Raw genomic sequence first — 17,515 nt, 5'->3', positions numbered from 1 at the left:
GCTCATTGTCCTCAAATCGTTAAAATTCATGCATGCTGTTCCAAAATCAACTCCTCTACTGCCTTCACCACACAGGATTTCTACTTGTGTCTGTTTTTCAATGGTTCAGATAATAAAAGGCAGTAACGCAGACCAAGCTTACCTAAAATTAAATTAGAAAGCACTTGGTTCTAAAAAAACCAAAAGAATGAGGGTGTTTCTGCTTTGATTTCTATTCATCTGTAACTTGCACAGATTTGTTCTGCTCATGCTTCGCACCAATCAAAAGCTCTAAAATCACATTATTACAGCACTGAGCCTGCACAACACTTCATAGCCAGATCCTGGTGTTACATTAATGATGGGTGTTAAGGCCAGCACGAACAGGCTGCCAAGATCCCAGCCCACTCCTGGCCAAACAGCACTGCCCCTTCTTTGTGCCCGCACGGGTGCTCGCACAGCCAGGCATGGGGCCAGCACAGCCAGGAGGAGACACCCAAAAACTAATCCCTTCCCTTCCTCCTCCCATTTTTCTTTCCTGGATCTGCTTCCCAAACAGGCGTACCACCCAGGCAGAGTGCTGGCACGCAGCAATCAAGGACCAACAGCCACAATTCAGCCCTGTTTAAACTGCCTTGCACCGACCCCTGTGCCCAACGTGGGGCAGGAGCCCGCCTGGCAGACGGGTGGCTCAAAGGAAAAGCTGAGTGTGACTGCACCTGCGTCCATTTACAGGATGTATTTCTCAGCCGAACAACAGGAATCCTACACATCTAAGTATGAACTGTAAGCTCCAGATACCCACACATCGTATTTCATATAATGAATGTCCATTTAATTACCAAAGGGTCAGCAATCTCGACACAAATCTTTTGGTTAAAAAACACCATATAGTTAATTAAGACTGGGTACAAAAGCATGTGATTCATTACCATAGTTCTTCTAAATTTCATTCTGAAACTTGCCCTACATCTTGTCACTCATTACTTGGAGACAATTCAATTATCTCAAGTAATAAAATAATTCACATTTACCTTAATATTGCCTAAAATCTTGAAATCTGTTACTCATTTAGCCCATAATCAAACAGATTTTTCTGGATGTGAATACTTTGTTTTTCCAAAAGAATAACCTGTCTTTTTATTACATATCTGTATTTGAAAAGAGGCTTGATATGATCAGCAAAAAGAATGAAACAGAATATGGAAATCAGAGACACTAGGTCTGCTCTGAGGGTACAGAATTGTTGGTTTTCCTCTATTATCCATACCACATTCAACATCCAAAAATACTAACAGTAATTTGCTCTGTTCTGTGTACCATATTACAAAATAAATTGCTAAGGCACTGAGCGATACAAAATGCTAACACCTCTATCAAACTGGAATCAAACCTGATTCCAGTCAATCTAGAAACCTGAAACAAGCAATCTACTTCCACCACAGATTTTCTGCATAACAGGCACATCCACCTCTCTCCTCTGCCTCAGAACTCCACATATAGCTAACTCAGAGCATTTCATGGACCCATCCACTAAGGACAATCTGTAATTCTTATGGTCAAGACCATAAATGGCAAGAACTATAGTGTTACTTTGCAAGAAATCAAGAATAAGGGGGGGATGAAGCACCTCATGCACATAAAACACACAAAACCTCTCATTTTTTTAGGAATAAAAATCCTATTATTTCTATTGCAGCAGCACATGAAATCCTCATCATTAGTAGAGCTGATGCATAAAGTGTTGTAAAAACCTGTGTTTGTGAGCTTAAAATCCAATTAGCTAATTTTAAAAGAACTAAGAAACATTTCTCCTAAACTTTAGACAGTGACTTCCTGTATCACTGCACCACACCCCAACTACACTGCTCTAGTGGCACTATTTTATGAAGCAAGCAAAATCCAGGACTTCCAATAAGGTGTCAGCTTGAACACAGTCAAATAAAAATCTAAACTATAAGAGAATTTTTTAAATTCCAGCTCTCTCTTCTCCTTCCCAGTTAGTTCTTCTAGAAGCCCTACAAACCTTTGTGATACTGCACAGTAAGCAAGTTCAACAATCCAATTAATTCCTACTCCTTAGTCCGTATCAGCACATTAACAGTGACCTGACATGAACATGTTCTTGCATTTTAATTTCAGGTCTCATTTCAGACACAACTTCAGTAAAAAGTGTTTCACAAACTGCTCCGGGCACCTACACTGGACCACCTAAGAGCTAGATGCCAAGCACACCCAGCTTGCAGGCTGACAAAGCATCACCTCCAGTAGCATCCAGGGTAGGGGTGACACAAGGTTTCAGGGGATCTTGCTGCAGACAGCCTACCAAGCACTGTTTTGACCTAATCCACTCTGCAAAGTCCTTCATCTTTAAGGTAAGAACAACCATGACCTCTTTACCATTCCCCCACCTCTCTACAGAGCAGTTCCCGTTGACCGGACCCTATGGACAACGTAACCCTGCAGATGGAGCTGAAGAGCAGTTTAATGTGACACAAGAAACTCAATCTTTGCTACTGAATATAGACTGAAGGGCTGGGGCAGCTTCGGGAAGAGATGATCTCAGTGGCTGCACATGTTACACTGAACTAAAGCTGTCACTTCAGAAAGAAGCCTTCCCAAAAGTCCTACTAAATATGATGAGGTAAAAAGAGTGAGAAGTGCAGAGTGTTATAGTGACGAGATTTGAAAATATGCAATTCTTGCATAAAATAAAATCTAAGCTTCCCAATTCTCCTGAAGTACACTCTCCTTTTCTACCAGTACTAACTCAAGTGACTGCTCTGGCCTTACTTTCTGGCACCAGGTTAAAACGATACGGAAAACTACTGATCTACAAATGCAATAAAAATTCCAGTGAGCTGATACTGTTCCCTTACAGGAGAAACTTTTACAATGCAGCTGTTTTTTCCTACCAACCTTCCAGCTGCATCTGAAACGACCACATTGCATGCAACGTGCATTTCAGACAAGGAGAAACGTGAACCACCGCAAGACCAGAAGTCAACAGCAACTCAGAGAAGAGTTGCTCCCACTACTGCCAACTGCGGCAACTGCCCAGCAGCACATTCCTGGCTGGAAGGGCTGGAGGACAAGGAAGTTCCACCCAAGCCCCAGTAAGGATGTGGGCACAGCCTTCCCCTGCAAGTAAAGGTACTTCATTCAGCTGGGTGGCCTGCCTGCAGAGAAAAGAGTGAATGCTCTTCCAGTTCAAGTGGTGAGCTGGAATTCAAGCTCTGGGGTTAATTTGTAGTGTGATTTCCTGTTTAATCTATGGCAAATCCCCAGGGTCACTTCCTCAGTTCTGACAGAAAAGTACCTTTTCTCTTTCTCATTTTTTCTTTTAATATTTTTTTCCCTTTTCCCTTCTTTAAGATGACTTAACAGAACTGTTATCTTTGGGCATACAGTATCTCCTAGAAGCCCCAAACAAGCATCAATACCTTGGAATGTTTCCTTCAGAACCCTAACTTTTTTTTTTAAACCACAAACCTCGTAGATGAGGAGGAAAGGGTTTTTTTGGTTGCCTGGTTTTAAAAAAAACCAAAACAACAAACAAACAAACAATCCCCCCCAAAAACCCACACCAAACTTACAGGGTTACCAAAAGTTATTTTCAAAACACACTAAGGGAGAAAGAAATTCACTACTGAACCTCATCCTTGTAGCTGATAACTTCAACTACTCTAAATGTTACCTATCATGTAACATTAAAGCCACATGCAGAATTGCTTCAAAACACAAGCCCTATTCCATTTCAACTATTCAGTAGATGAGTTCTGCTGCAACAGGGGAAAAGAAAGATATCTGAGTTTTATTATAATAATAAAGGAATAACTTTATGATAAGCAACCATTTAAAGTGTTTAAATACAGCTCCTTTTAATCTCCATTTATAGTTGGAAATTCTCTCTCCCCTTTATCCCCCCACCCCCCTCCTTTTTAAAAGGTCAATTAGGTTTTGGCCAGACAAGTCCAAATGCCTCTGTCACAACACTCGTACCAGCAACTCCAGTCACAGAGGTTTTTCCCTGGATGCCTACCAAGTGATCCAGCCTACTGCCATATGGATCTGCAATGGATGCAGACTGACTGGAGAAATGAGCTGACTCAAACAAGACAAGACATACATTTTCCTCCCAAGTCAGTTTTAACCACAGTCAAATGTTTTCAGTGCAACATCGCTCATGCAGCCTTGTGAGACCTCTCAAAAACTCAGTAACCTCCAAGACACGGGTGCACACATCTTGTGGTTTGGGGATAGTGCTTCAAAAAAGCCCTCAGAACCGACCAGCTTCCTAAACATAAGTCAGTAGTATTCATACATGCTAAATAATCTCTCAGCATCAACAATGAAGTAAATTTTTTGATGGAATGTAATTCCATTTCACTCCAGATTTGAACACACTTCAAATAGCTTCTCTCTCTGCATTTTGATGCTGACCTGCAAGATCAACACAACTGATCACAGAAGATCTTCCACAACTGAATCACACAAGTGGTGAAAATGAAATAAGCAAGTTAGGAGAACAGGCTCATTTGACAAATGTAAATATTTATAAAACTAATGCATTTGGTTAATTACAGACAAAGTGTAACAAGCTATATGAAATTCATAATTAATACAATCAATTCCTGAATTTGCTTACATAATTTAAAAACAATTAAAACAGTTTTCTTCAAAACAGTAAAAAAAGTGTTCTCTTTTCAAGGGTTTTTATTATATCAGAATACCAGCATTAAGTAGTTAATACAAATGCAGCATGTGAAAAGCCACATTTTCTGTGACAGAGAAAATGTCAAGATAGGGTCTAGAAAAATGTATAAAACCTCAAAGAACTTTTACTTAGCAGTTTAACCACGACCACACAGTGCTGTGCAAGTCTTAATGTAACTAAAGACTATGTGGTAATAAAGCACCAGAAAGGTTGTACTTGCACACATTCAACATTTCCTATTTCAAACGCTCAACATGACAACCTTAAGAATCTGACTATTTATCAGACACATGCTTTATAGCACTTATTTTTCATTCCTTAAACATCATCATGTAGAACAAGCTCACGGACAGTTACCGGGGCTAGAGTCTCTGCTTCCAGCACACAAGAGCTGTAACATGAGCCAACAGAAATTATAGGCCAAGGCAGGAATGACCCAGCAGGAAAATTAAATCTAGCCCACGGACCTTTCCAAATGGCTCTATTTCATGAGGCTGTTTCTGTGTCTCATTGCTGCACATGCAGGACACATTTCGTACACTTGCTGCATTTTCAGTAGCAGTGGATTTCCAATGTGTGTGTAAAATGAGTATAGCACATATAAGCAACAAGCCCATCGCTCCTAAGTCCTCAAATTCACTGCATACAAGCAAAATATTTGCTTCAAAATACACATTAAATGTTCCTCAGAAGGACTGTAAAGGACTGCACGTGTAAACACGGCCAGGAAGGCACTAGGAATGGGGCTGTGTTAGACAACTCCCCTCTCAGCCCAGCACAGGCAGGTGACCACTCCCAGCACAAAGGTTTGGCAACACCTCTCTTTCAGAAAATACAAGACCTGCTTTGCCAGGTCTTGCTTCCCCATTTTGGACAGTTTGTACCCAACTGAAGGTTTACATTGACAAAGGCAACCAATTCGGAAAATACAACTACACTGTCATATCAAACTTTGAAATACCTCTCTCTATTAATCCTTTGCTGATGACTACTTGAAAGAAGTTTTTGCTTTACTCTTTGGCTTCCAGTGACATTGCCGGATTTTTTTGTAGTGGAAATAATTTCCTAGTTAATCAATAGTGTAAAACAAATGGAAAACAGAAGCATATGGAACAGGTTTTGCTTTTGTTCAGCCTCAATATAAAAGCCGCTGAAAACCATCACAAGGATGCACACAAACACATAACTAGATTGGTAGATTCAGTTTGTCTGAATTTTCAAATGTGCAGGTTTCTGGACATAAAAGATAGAAAAAAAGATCATATTGCTTACAGATATCACTTACAGCTACTGTTGTAGCATATGCTGTTTTGTCGGGGGGGGGGGGATGAATAATTTTCCATACCCTGCGTGATCATTAGAATAACCATTCTTTTTAAATGCTGTGGTTTTGCTTGACCTGCATCAACAACACTCAATTTTAACGTAATCTGGTTGTGTTATGCTACTTAGAGGCCAATTATCAACAACAGCTTAAATCTCAGCACTACCACCATTCACTACTAGAACTTACAAGAAACTATTACTGAAGTCCATATTATTCTGTGGTATCAGATGTCTAATGCATAAACAGTTCTTAAATTAACATATTTTAAATAATTTTTTAGCCTGTTTTCTACCCACAAATAAATCAAGATTTATCTTTAAGGCAACCACACATTAACTAGTCCACTTTGGTGGGTTGACCAATAAGCAAACTCAAAACTGCACACTCCCAAAGTTTCAGAGCAGGAAAAGCAAAAGATTCGGCAGAAGAGTAGACTATTAGGTGACTAATTTAATACACACCTTCTACTCATAGGTATATATGTTGGTGCTAACAGGCACCAAGTTGTGTTCTAAAATAACAAACCTCTGCTCAAAACAAAACCACAGCAAACTATTGTCACAAGCAGCTTTGCTGCCACAACTGTTTCTCTATTCAAATACAAAAGAGCACAAACAAAAGCAGTGAAAAGAGATTTAACAGTCACACTCCCCAATAACCTTCATGAATATCCTACTTCACTTTATGTAGCCCAGGTAAATCATTGCAACTATGCAAATATGAAACATTCTTTTCTTCATCAGAGTACATAGTAAGAGTCAAAGTATAACTCTGTTATATCCCATTTTTCCTGACAGAAGGTGCCACGGCACTCCATGCAGTGCCACCACCGTGCCACAGGTATCAGCAATTCCCCCTGTTCCCAAGCAGAAAACTGCAAGATTCCTCACTTCTAGACTGGGTCCTGAGCACAAGGTGTACTCATCATCCTTCTCTTCTAGATCAAAGTGGTCTTCAGCACTTGTAGATCCTTCTTTCAGGCGTGTATAACCTCTGGTGTATCTGCATCAATCAACCCGCCCTCCTCTAAACTTATTAAAACCAGGGGTAAGGACTACCAGATTAAAATACAGTTACGGGGTTTCCAAACTCTAGATGCTCACCATGTAATTTCTTGATTCACTTCCTTTAAGCTTTTTTTTTGGGGGGGGAGGGTGGGGGTGGGAAGGGCAGTGAATGGGGTTGTTGTCGCTTTTGTTTGTTTGTTTTATATGACTAATTTAAATACAACTTAGGTAATCATTAGGGAGCGATGGCAAAGTTTTTCCCACTAGCTAGTTGCCCATAGTCACTCAATATAAATAACCTCTTAAGAGGCTTTAAATCTCTCCCAATTTCATCTTACACACATTGAATTTCCAGAGAAACACTTCCACAGTGATCCACAAGCGCTGGAGATGAAGTTTGTTACTAATTATAATCATACCTTGTCCTAAACCAAACCAACACATTCACAAAGTGAACACAACACTGTCCATCCCACTGTTACAACACATCAGCTTGAACCATAAGAGCAAACAAATGTTTCTTCTTACCCCTCCTAGGAGTCAGTGAGCAGAGTAATATTTTGTTTTTCCTTCTCTATAGCTTGGACATCTTACAGTACATACCACAATATTCTAAAGAGCAATCTCCTTACAGGCTTTCAAGACATGAAACAAGTCTATCATTTTAGTGTATGAAAATACACAACCTTTGCTTTGTATTCTCTACCTCTGACCCCTACAAAGAGGGGTTTGCAGGATGTGGGGAGAATACAATCATTCTTGAATATTCACCTCATAGAGAACTGAAGAAGTAGGGAAATTTTTAGGAAATGCCTACCCACCCTTCCACCCACAGAGCAAGGAGCTTCCAGTCCCATGTCTCAATATTCAGAGAAAAGGCATTTTTTGCAGATCTACATCTCAGGTTAAATTTACTCTCTGAAAAGGACTTTAGAGGTGTCCTTCCTCTTGGCCCAACCAGGATTTCAGGGCCTGTCAGGGCAGGGGTTTTGCCAAATGAATCAATTCCTGTCAACACCAACCAGGACAAAATTTCTTTTCAACAGGTGTGGGGAAAACACATATTCTTTAAAGCTCTTGTGAAAGTGGTGATTAAAACCCTACATTTTGCAAAATTCATAATAGTGGCTTTTGCTGTTTATTTGAAAGTGAAGTGAAACAAAGTGGAAATCCCACCACCTCTGTTGAAAGTAGAAATTAAACTGTAAGGCACAGAAAGAAGCATAACTACACACTATGGCCCACTAAACATTAATGGGTTTTATCGTGTGTGACTTGCTAGAAACTTTTATACTTTCACTGAGGACCAGTTATCATTGTGGGAATTACTTCCACATGTGGTAGGAGTTTTAAATATGATTAGCGCCACCAACAACAAAGGAACTAAAAAGATCTTAGCTTTACAGTAATAAGCTGAAATACCACATTTTTAGGCACTTTAAAGAAAGCTTTACAGGTAGCTGAAACACTGCTAGGCCATCTCAATCTACAGCAGGGCTGAAGAGACGCCCATCTACCTCACTAAGCCCACCCCAGACTGAAACCAGATTGTGTGTAATATCGACATGCAGAAAATGAAATTTCAAACAAAGTCAAATCCAGAGTTAAGAGAGGAAGAAAAGGCCTTATCTGAAGATTTTCTCCATCAGTTAGAGTATCAGTCAATGAGCTAGGGAATATTTTCTTTTCCAGGAAAAAAATTGCTACAGGAATACATGAAGGGATAGAGGACTCTCAGGAGCTGAAAGGATAGTCCCCATAGGCAATAATTAGCCGACAATGCCTGTATTTTAACTGAAAAGTTGAAATAATTACAACTCAAGTGCCAGACTTCAAAATTGCTTTGCTTCAGCTTTCATCAAGTAACCCTTGCACCCCACAGAGAGAGATGTGAAACCTGCGCATCTGTAATCTGTGCTTTGCATTTTTACTGTGCAATACTTCACCTCAAACATCTTGCCTTTGTTTTTACTTTGTTCTCCATCCCGTACATTGAAATGGGACAATAACAGTTCACCTGATTAAAGCTAAGACGCCTCTTCAGTCAGACAGAAGGACTTGACTGAAGAAGAGGAACTTGAAATGTTCCCTTCTGCACATTCCCAGGATGCTGCACTGAAAGGAAGACATCACAGGAACGTCTTCTGTTATAGATCCATGGGAGCTTGCTTTACACTGCATTTTTTGCCTCTCTTCTAGAACATGTTTTTGCCTCTTTTCCATTTATTCTGTTTAGATCCCAAATCCTTTGCATAATTCAATTTGTACATTTTGTCCCTATTCTCCTCCTTTATTTTGTGGTTTTCGTTTGTTTTTTTTTTCTTTAAGACATAAAGGACTCACCTCTTGTTCTCCTGCTAAATTCAGCAACCTCCTCCTACCCCGTGGCCCAAAAAAGAGCAGCAAAGCAACTGTTTCTCTCACTGTTTTTACCAGGCTATGCTGAAATACATCAGATGCCTAGTGCTGACAATTTTCAATCCTGTGAAGGAGAGCACTGTCTTGTTTCTTCATTTCAATCACATTTCAAGGTCTGTTTGTGAGAAAATGGCATTCCATTCTCCTGCAGCACCCTGTAAGTCTAGGTGCCTGATCAGTCTTGTCTGCTGCTGCTGTAGAGTCACCATTTCAATGGCTTCCTATTTTTCCAGTCCCCACCTGGAATCTTACCCAAGCACACCTTACGAGGTGCGGTGTGAAACCAAAATCTTTGGCTGAAGTCTCCAGCAGATGCACGAGCTTGCTCACCCCAGCAATCAGTATGATTTGCTCAATTACTACAAGGAGCTTTAGCACATCAGTCTATAGCTGAAAATATACCCTGTGTATACCAGTACTTGAAACTAAGAACTTGGAAAATAACAGCTTCAATATTAACTAAAGTCAGTATCAGCAGGAGGAGGAAATTAGTAAACAGAATTAACAAGTGCAAGAAAACCACAGATGACCACACACCTACTCTGGAAAATAAACAGTTTCCAAAAGTAAAACAATTTTTCTTCATGCTTTGAAATCAGCATTAAAATTCAAACTCCATTGAAATCAAAACCACAACTAAAGCAAAGTACAGAACTTCCAGGATTTGAAAATTATTCTGAATCTTGTCTATACTAGTTTTCCAATAATGGGATTAGTAACAGCACTAGAATCTCTAAAAAACCTAACGTTTTACTCTGCCACTTAAACCAGGAGATGAGAATGATGCAAAATTGTTGGTATTGGGAACAGTCATTTGGGCAAGTGTTTAAAAAGAACGTTAAAAATGTCTGGCAGATACATAGCAGGAGTATAGATGAATATTTTTTCCCTTCAATGAAAGTAAACCTGTTGTTAGGTGTACAGTGCAGTAAAAACTAAAACAACTCTCTCCTTCAAAACACTTTTAAGTCACTGGGGATAGACTAAAAAAGAATGGCCATTAGTCTCAGTAAATGTTCAAACCCATCAATAAAAAGCATTCTTAAAATAAAAATTGACTACAAACCAGAATTCAAGATAGAACCTCAATGAGAAAGTTTACTTAAGAGAAAAGGAAAATTACTTTCTATGCAGAACAGCAAGCCCACAGAAACACCAAGAACTTTGCATTATTAAAAATTCCCAAATGTGCTCTACAACCTCAACTCTTATTTCACTTCCATCCCCAAAGTAATTCAGAGCAATATATGAGTATTCCTACTGACTGAAGACATTCCACCATTATTAAATACAGGAACATCAATAAAGTAACTGATAAAAAAAGTAGAGCTGTTGAATAATATTTAACGGCAAGTAAGACATGGGTGGTTATCATAGTTTGGTATCAATCCAAGGGCAACACTGCAAACAAACTAATTTACTGTATAAAGGACAGAAACATAAAACAGGTCATTCAGCCTGGTTTTATAGAGAACAAGTCATGGCAGATAAGCAAATATTCATCTTTCAGCCAAGGACTATTTGTAATAAAGATAACCACAAAGTGTGGGATGTGTATAAGGCACCCATATTACTTTTTGATTTAGTAATACACACCAAACGTTATTTAAAAATGGTTATAAAATAATTAAATTATACATCAGGATTTCCAAAGTGGCTTACTGACCTCAAAAATACTCATCAATGGGAAATTTCACTTCACCAACATGTGCTAAGCAGGACTTTGTTCAAAATATTCCCTGCACAATTATTAGCACCAAGTCAAGTGCTGCTGGACAACCCAGCAGCACAAATCAGACCTGAAAGAGGCACAGGTGTGCTACTGTATTTCTGCCAAATTAGCCAGAGCACACAATAGTAAACTCACTGAAGATAACTGACAGTAGTGGATGAAAGAAAAAAAGTTCCAAATTAAGCTATCAGAAATACCTGTGCAAATTTGAAGCATGAAACAGTGTTTAGACAGACCAGTGCATCACTGTAATCCAGCACATTAGATTTCCAGCCTCTCAGAGCCTGAGAGCCTAGTTTAGTTTATCAAAATAAACTAAAAGATGCCTCTATAGCCTTCATGAGGAGACAGCAGAGGATCCAGAGGACTCATTAACCTCACTAAAAAGCACAGATGGAACCAACAGCTCAGACTTGATGAAGCTGATGGGAAGAACAGGAGGCAGGACACCAAAGCTTTTCCAAGCACAGTGGTTCTTCACCTCCGTGATACTTACTGGATACCCTTCCCAAATACACATTTCAAGGTTAGTTATGAGGTTCAATTCAGGAACAACTCAGAAAAACATGAAGACATGACACAAATCAAAGCATATTATTAAGTAAACCTCTGAAGCCTCAGACTCCCTGAAAGTACAAATATTCCTGTCAATTAACTATTGGAGTAAAGTTCAGAAACATTCGCTTTTTCTGTGTTTTTTGTTTGTGTTTTTAACCAGCACTGAAGAAAGCCTGCAACACACACATAGTGCTGTTAACACCACATGGACAATGTTTTTCCCTGGGAACTTGATATGCCAGTGGCTGTGTGTACCTACCAAAGGGAAGCAGATGATACCACACCTTTTACCAGGAGCTCACCAGCCGTGCAGCACTGCTTTGGCCGTGCTAACCCACAGGCCAGGAGAGCTAACACCGAAGGGTGCTACTAAGCTTCCTTTTTCCTTTACAGGCATTTTGTAGAAGTTCAATAAAAACTTCTTAATAATCTGAGGTAAATGTAAAACTGAAATACAAGACAGTCATTTCCTACATGCCCACTCTTAGAAAAATGTGCCCGAAAAACTGCAGATGGACTTTCACGGTGCATGAATTTGCTAATCTTAGCAACAATGTTGTCTTTACTCTAAAATGCAGGTGAGCAAAGCATTTATAAAATAAGTTATTTCTGAGTTAGACTTTTAGTTTAGTCCAGTTACAAGCTGGAGTTACAAATGCTGCAGCTCTATACAAAAGCCTCAAGGAGGTTCCTTACACCTACACAAGACATCACAGAACTGCAAGTATCTTTCACACAAGCAAGACCTACTTTAAAATAAAGAGTAAATAACAGATTCACAGATACACTTTTAAAAATATTAATCTTTCTGCTTTCTTGGTTCGCTTTTTACCTTTATCTGCTCCTAATTGATTTCATTCATCCCCATGCCCTCAGTGAGCACCTTTCTAAAGGTTCGTATTTCAATTCAGATAGCCTATCCTGCCCTTTCTTCTACTATTAATACACATATTCTGTACTGAAACAGATGTTCTGCTTTGAAATTCTGATGCAAAAAAGAAAAAAGCACTTCTGCAGGAGATTTCTGACAATACAGCATACCCACTCACTTCCTCAAACTATCTATCCTGACATTTTCAACGAAGACCCACAACAGCAAATCTCATGCATACACACACACAAATCCCTCTGCACACTTCACTGAGAACAAAATGCTAAAATCATATTGATTCCCAGCATCTAAATCCGGTTGCTATTGCGAAAATTGTAACAAGTCTACAATACCACACAGGATTTTTCCAATCTGCAGGTCCCAGAAAGCCTGTTTGCTTTCAGGAGATGGTTGTTATCGAAAGCAACAACTTTTTCAGGATTAAAGTAGGGGGTGAGGAAATAGGAGCCGAGTAAGGCTTTTTCTTCTATTGTTCCTCCCAACAGGTGGGAGGCTGTTCACACTGCTCTGCAGAAACACAGAAGAGACCGAGAAGCCAAGAAATGCAACTGCCCTCTGCTAGAGCTCAGGGAACAAGAAAAGTTAAGCTGAGAGTCAAGGTGCAGAGGTGCAGATTTAGCTACAGAAACAAGGGTAGCAGAGGTCTCACAGTGAAATACTGCCATTCTCAACCCACAGCAGTCCCACGTTCCAGTGCTCCTCGCCAGCAAGCGCAGCAGTCGCTAGCAGACAGTGATAACTCATGGCAAGCTCACAAAAGCCAGCATATGCCATTAGTATTTCAGATCAGACTGTCTCATCTGGATTGATCATGCTGGTGGGGATCCACGCAGCACCACAAATTGGGATTTCTAGGACAATTCCTTTCCCTACAAAGCCAAATGGGGTAAGATTAAAAAGAGATGTTCTTGTAAAATGTTACACCGCATTAAAACTCCTACATCAAGCGTTTTGGAGCAGGAACATTTTTAAATTAATAGGTCTGAAGTACACTATCTTCATCTCAGTTAAAAAACTAAGTAACAGAATAAGGCTTATTATATTTTAATTTCTTAACTCCACAGAAGATGTCTGACAGTAGGCCAATTTACACAACCTAAATTACTGAATCTAACATCCTAGGCTAAGCATGTAGCAATCAGGGACTAAAACTCTTTTTGTTATTAAAAGTACTGTGTTTGCATGAGGCCTGTCATTTCAAAACAATAACAAAGAAAAGCAATATGCATCCAGTATCAGCTAAATGTTACATGGCTTTCAATGAAATAGGACAACTTGGTTAAATTAAACACTGAAGAGCAGAAAAAAAAGAAGTTACAAATCTAAGTTCTACCAACTTCAGAAGAAACCTCCTGATCAAGACATATCTACATTAACTGAAGCATGTCAGCTTTTGTCACATGCAACAATTCAATCTTTTGAAAAGCAGTCACTCCACCACCCAGTTTTGAAGGTACTGTTATTTAAATAGAGAAGTTGTGCTGTCCCAGGCTTGGTCCATTAAATATGACAACTCCTCAGCAGACCTTTTTCACTAAAAAAATTAAGGAAGTTCACACAAGAAATCCACCTCTGATGGTGCAGCTATAACCAAAACTCACTGCTTCACATCTGAAACACACAGCATCTCAGATCTTCAGGCATCTGTTTTTTCCCAACCTAGGCACCAGACGCTCCATTTCCTAAAAAAGACCTTGCAGAAATACACTATGAGATCATACAATGAAGATTGCTAAATACACATAAATGAACTCCCTGCAAATGGCTCAAGTGATCTTAGTCATTTCTTCTCAATATCTGACCTGAAACTTTGCATCTTCTGACGTAATGCTCTTGCACTGCCAGAGAACACTTCAAATATCCCCAGCTTTCTCCTTGCTTTGCTCCCTCCCTCCCAGTTCGTTACCAATAATAGCAGGTGAGATAAAGTTATCACATATATTCACTCAATTTCAGTCTTGCACATGAACAGCAGCATAATTTCATTTGCGTTTCAGGCTACTGGAAGAAGTATGGTTTGCACGTCTTTTCGGACATACACTTAGTCCAAGCTGGGTTTTACTAATTTCAGCATGAAAGCAGCACCTGTTTTTACGTGTTCTAGATAAGAGTTCATACCAAGTTAGTGAATATACAAGCCTGCCAACCTAACGCGTTTTCTCAGCCAGCTTTCCAAGTGCAACTACTTAACATAGGTCTCCTACGCTTAATTAACACTTATTTTCAGCCCTATGGCACGGGCTAACTGCAGAACAGAACTAATAGGACCCTATGTGGCAAGCAATTTAGGCAATTCCTGAACTGTATGCATCCACACTGACACCAACAATACTGCAAACCAAAGAGATGTCACTTTGACACTTACACCAGCGTGGACACAAGATGAAGGAGGAAGATCACCACCTTCTAACTGGCAAACCTTAATGGGAAAATATTCAGAATCATTACAGTCAATGGTGGGAGCTATGGAAAGTGAAGAGTTTCCCTGGCTTTGCACGATGAAGCTCAAACAACAGGATCAGTGAAAGGCTTGCAGATGAAGAGCCGTGTGGCTCGAGGAGTCACCTTCACCTACAGCACACAGGTTTAGTCATTCACCTGCTATTTTGGCTACCTGTCAGTTTTATTTGCGCTTCACAGCTCGTCCTCATCGCTTGATAAAAATCAAAGCTGATTTGTGTCATTGCAGTGCCCACAACAGGAAACGTACACAGCGCCCGTCTGTCAGCACAGCAACACTGCGCAGAGCTGGAGCTGGCGGGTGGAGGAGCAAATTGATGAAGGTTTAGAATCACAGTGGAGAAAATCAGAAAATTTTCTACTCATTTACAGGCAAATGGCACTTCAACATTCCAATAAGGTTCATCTCCAGTCACTTGCATACTAGAGCCACACAACAAAGTATTCTGACTGCAAACGTGTTTACATTATAGACTGTGTAAACCACAGCACAAGGTCTCGGTGGCCCGAAAAAAAGTTATGTTTTGCATTCATTATTTCGCCGCTTGCTGAATTAGAAGTGGTTTACTCAGTTGTGCACACAGTTTAGCATACCAAAGCCAGAGCGTCAGCTAAAGATGTCGGTTTTCCAGACAGCCTACAGGTTGCTATAAAAGTCTAACACCTTTTCTCTCTTTATCCAAGATGCCAAAAATACAGACTGAGTTTCAGATTTAAGAAAAATACTTGCTTTTTGTAAATTAAAAGCTGATGAAAATAGAAGATGACAAGTCCTTAGAGACAGTGCCTAAAGAACTTTAGTGCACACAAGCATTTTTTCCAAGTTGTTTACAAACAATACACCTACCAGGAGTTCAGAAAGATGCTGTGCCTTTCTAACAGGCAGAGAGAAAAAGTCTGACTGACAAGATGCCTTAGCCCCTTTCAACATTAGAAGGCACTCCGCTGCTACCTAATTAAGACACATTCTTTTCTCGTAAAGTATTAACAAAGCACACATTTCCCCGACTACCACTATATTTGTCATCCTTGAATAAATTACTTATGTATTGTATTTCATGCACTCTTCCGGCCCACATCCTGCTAGACACTGAATGCTTACTACTGGGAGCAGATGAGAGGTTTGCCTAGGCAAGCTCCATTTCTTTGCTAGGTATATCGACATTGGAAAAACTGATTATCAATCAGACACTGTGCTCCAAACAAAGTACCCCCTGTGAAAAATCAGATGAGATGAGAGTGAGCACACGCAGGTGGGATCAGTCTCTCTCAAGGCATCTCTACCTGCACTGGCAAGGATACACAGGACAGTGTATACGAGTATAAAGGTTACCTGTAACTGGTCTTTAGCAAGTTACCTGCTTTGCATGGAGGCCATGACCCTTACAACACCTGAACAATCGCTCTAACCATTGAATCTGCAAAAATCCCCCTCACTTGAACTCCTAACTCCCGACTCATACAGAAGAAAACAAGTCATTTTCGCAGTATTTTCACATGCACTGTACTGAGGACTGATGCCTAACAGCACCGCATAAAATGGTGTTAAACTCCAAGTTATCCTCTCAGTGTTCATAAACCAGGAGCTGAGCTCTTGCCGGGACAGAGTGCTGTGTGTGCTACTCGCGTTATTTTCAAGGGGCTTATTTTAAACGAGTTTTCAAATAACCTCTAGCAATGCCACAGCTAACAAAACACTACAAACAAATCAAACACTTCCTCACGACGGAGACGAAGCTCACTGCTTCTGCACAGTGGCCTGAGAGGTGACGGCTGGGGAGAGATAATCCGTAATCTCCGCAGATTACTTAAAACTCCGAGGAAATCTCTACTTTGAGAAACTTCGGGGGAACACACAGCATCGCCCTTGCCCTGCCCGGCCCCTCCCCGAGCCGCGGCCGCTCGGAGCCCGGGCCGGGCTGGCGGGGCCGCGTCCCCGCGGGGAGCCGGGCGGCCACGCGGGTCCTCGGGGGGCACCGCCTCGGCTGCTCCCGGTCCTCCCAGTGGGGTGACCCCACCTGTGTGTGCGAGTGTGTGTGTGTGCGTGTGTGTGTGCGCCCCCGGCCGGGTGAGGTGACAGCCGGGCCCGCCCGCAGTGCCTCGCCCCGCGGAGCCGGGGGGAGCGGCGGGGAGGCCGCGGCCGGGGCCGGGCCCGCCCTGCGCGGACACCCCGCGGCGGGGACACCCCCGCTCCCCGCCCGCCGGGCCCGGCGCGGCGCCGCCCGCCCGCCCGCACTCACGATGGTGACGCTGGCCTTGCGCAGGTCGCGGTTCTCCTCCTGCAGCGCTTTGCACTTGAGCTTGTAGGTCTCCAGCTCGATCTTCAGCACCTTGTTCTCCTGCTGCAGCGAGGCCAGGCGGTTCGTCAGCTCCTCCAGCCGGAACGGCGAGATCACGATCCCGCCCGCCTTGCCGCTCCCCGAGG

At 41.2% G+C, this 17,515-nt stretch overlaps 1 protein-coding gene across 1 annotated transcript in view; it reads right to left on the bottom strand.

Annotated features, from left to right (window-relative positions):
• CCDC6 (coiled-coil domain containing 6) overlaps positions 1-17,510 on the bottom strand; it is a gene marked incomplete at its 5' end in the record, with an annotated part of 51,211 nt that extends 33,701 nt beyond the window's left edge. Inside the window, one exon of the mRNA XM_027694104.1 lies at positions 17,331-17,510. Within this exon, the coding sequence (XP_027549905.1) occupies positions 17,331-17,510 (180 nt within the window). The remainder of the gene's footprint in view (positions 1-17,330) is intronic.
• Between the last annotated feature and the right edge of the window lie 5 nt (positions 17,511-17,515).

Source organism: Neopelma chrysocephalum, unplaced genomic scaffold (assembly GCF_003984885.1).
Source record: "Neopelma chrysocephalum unplaced genomic scaffold, ASM398488v2 Primary Assembly neopelma1_96, whole genome shotgun sequence".
Taxonomy (NCBI): Eukaryota; Metazoa; Chordata; class Aves; order Passeriformes; family Pipridae; genus Neopelma; species Neopelma chrysocephalum.
This window is presented reverse-complemented; position numbering and strand designations above follow the sequence as displayed.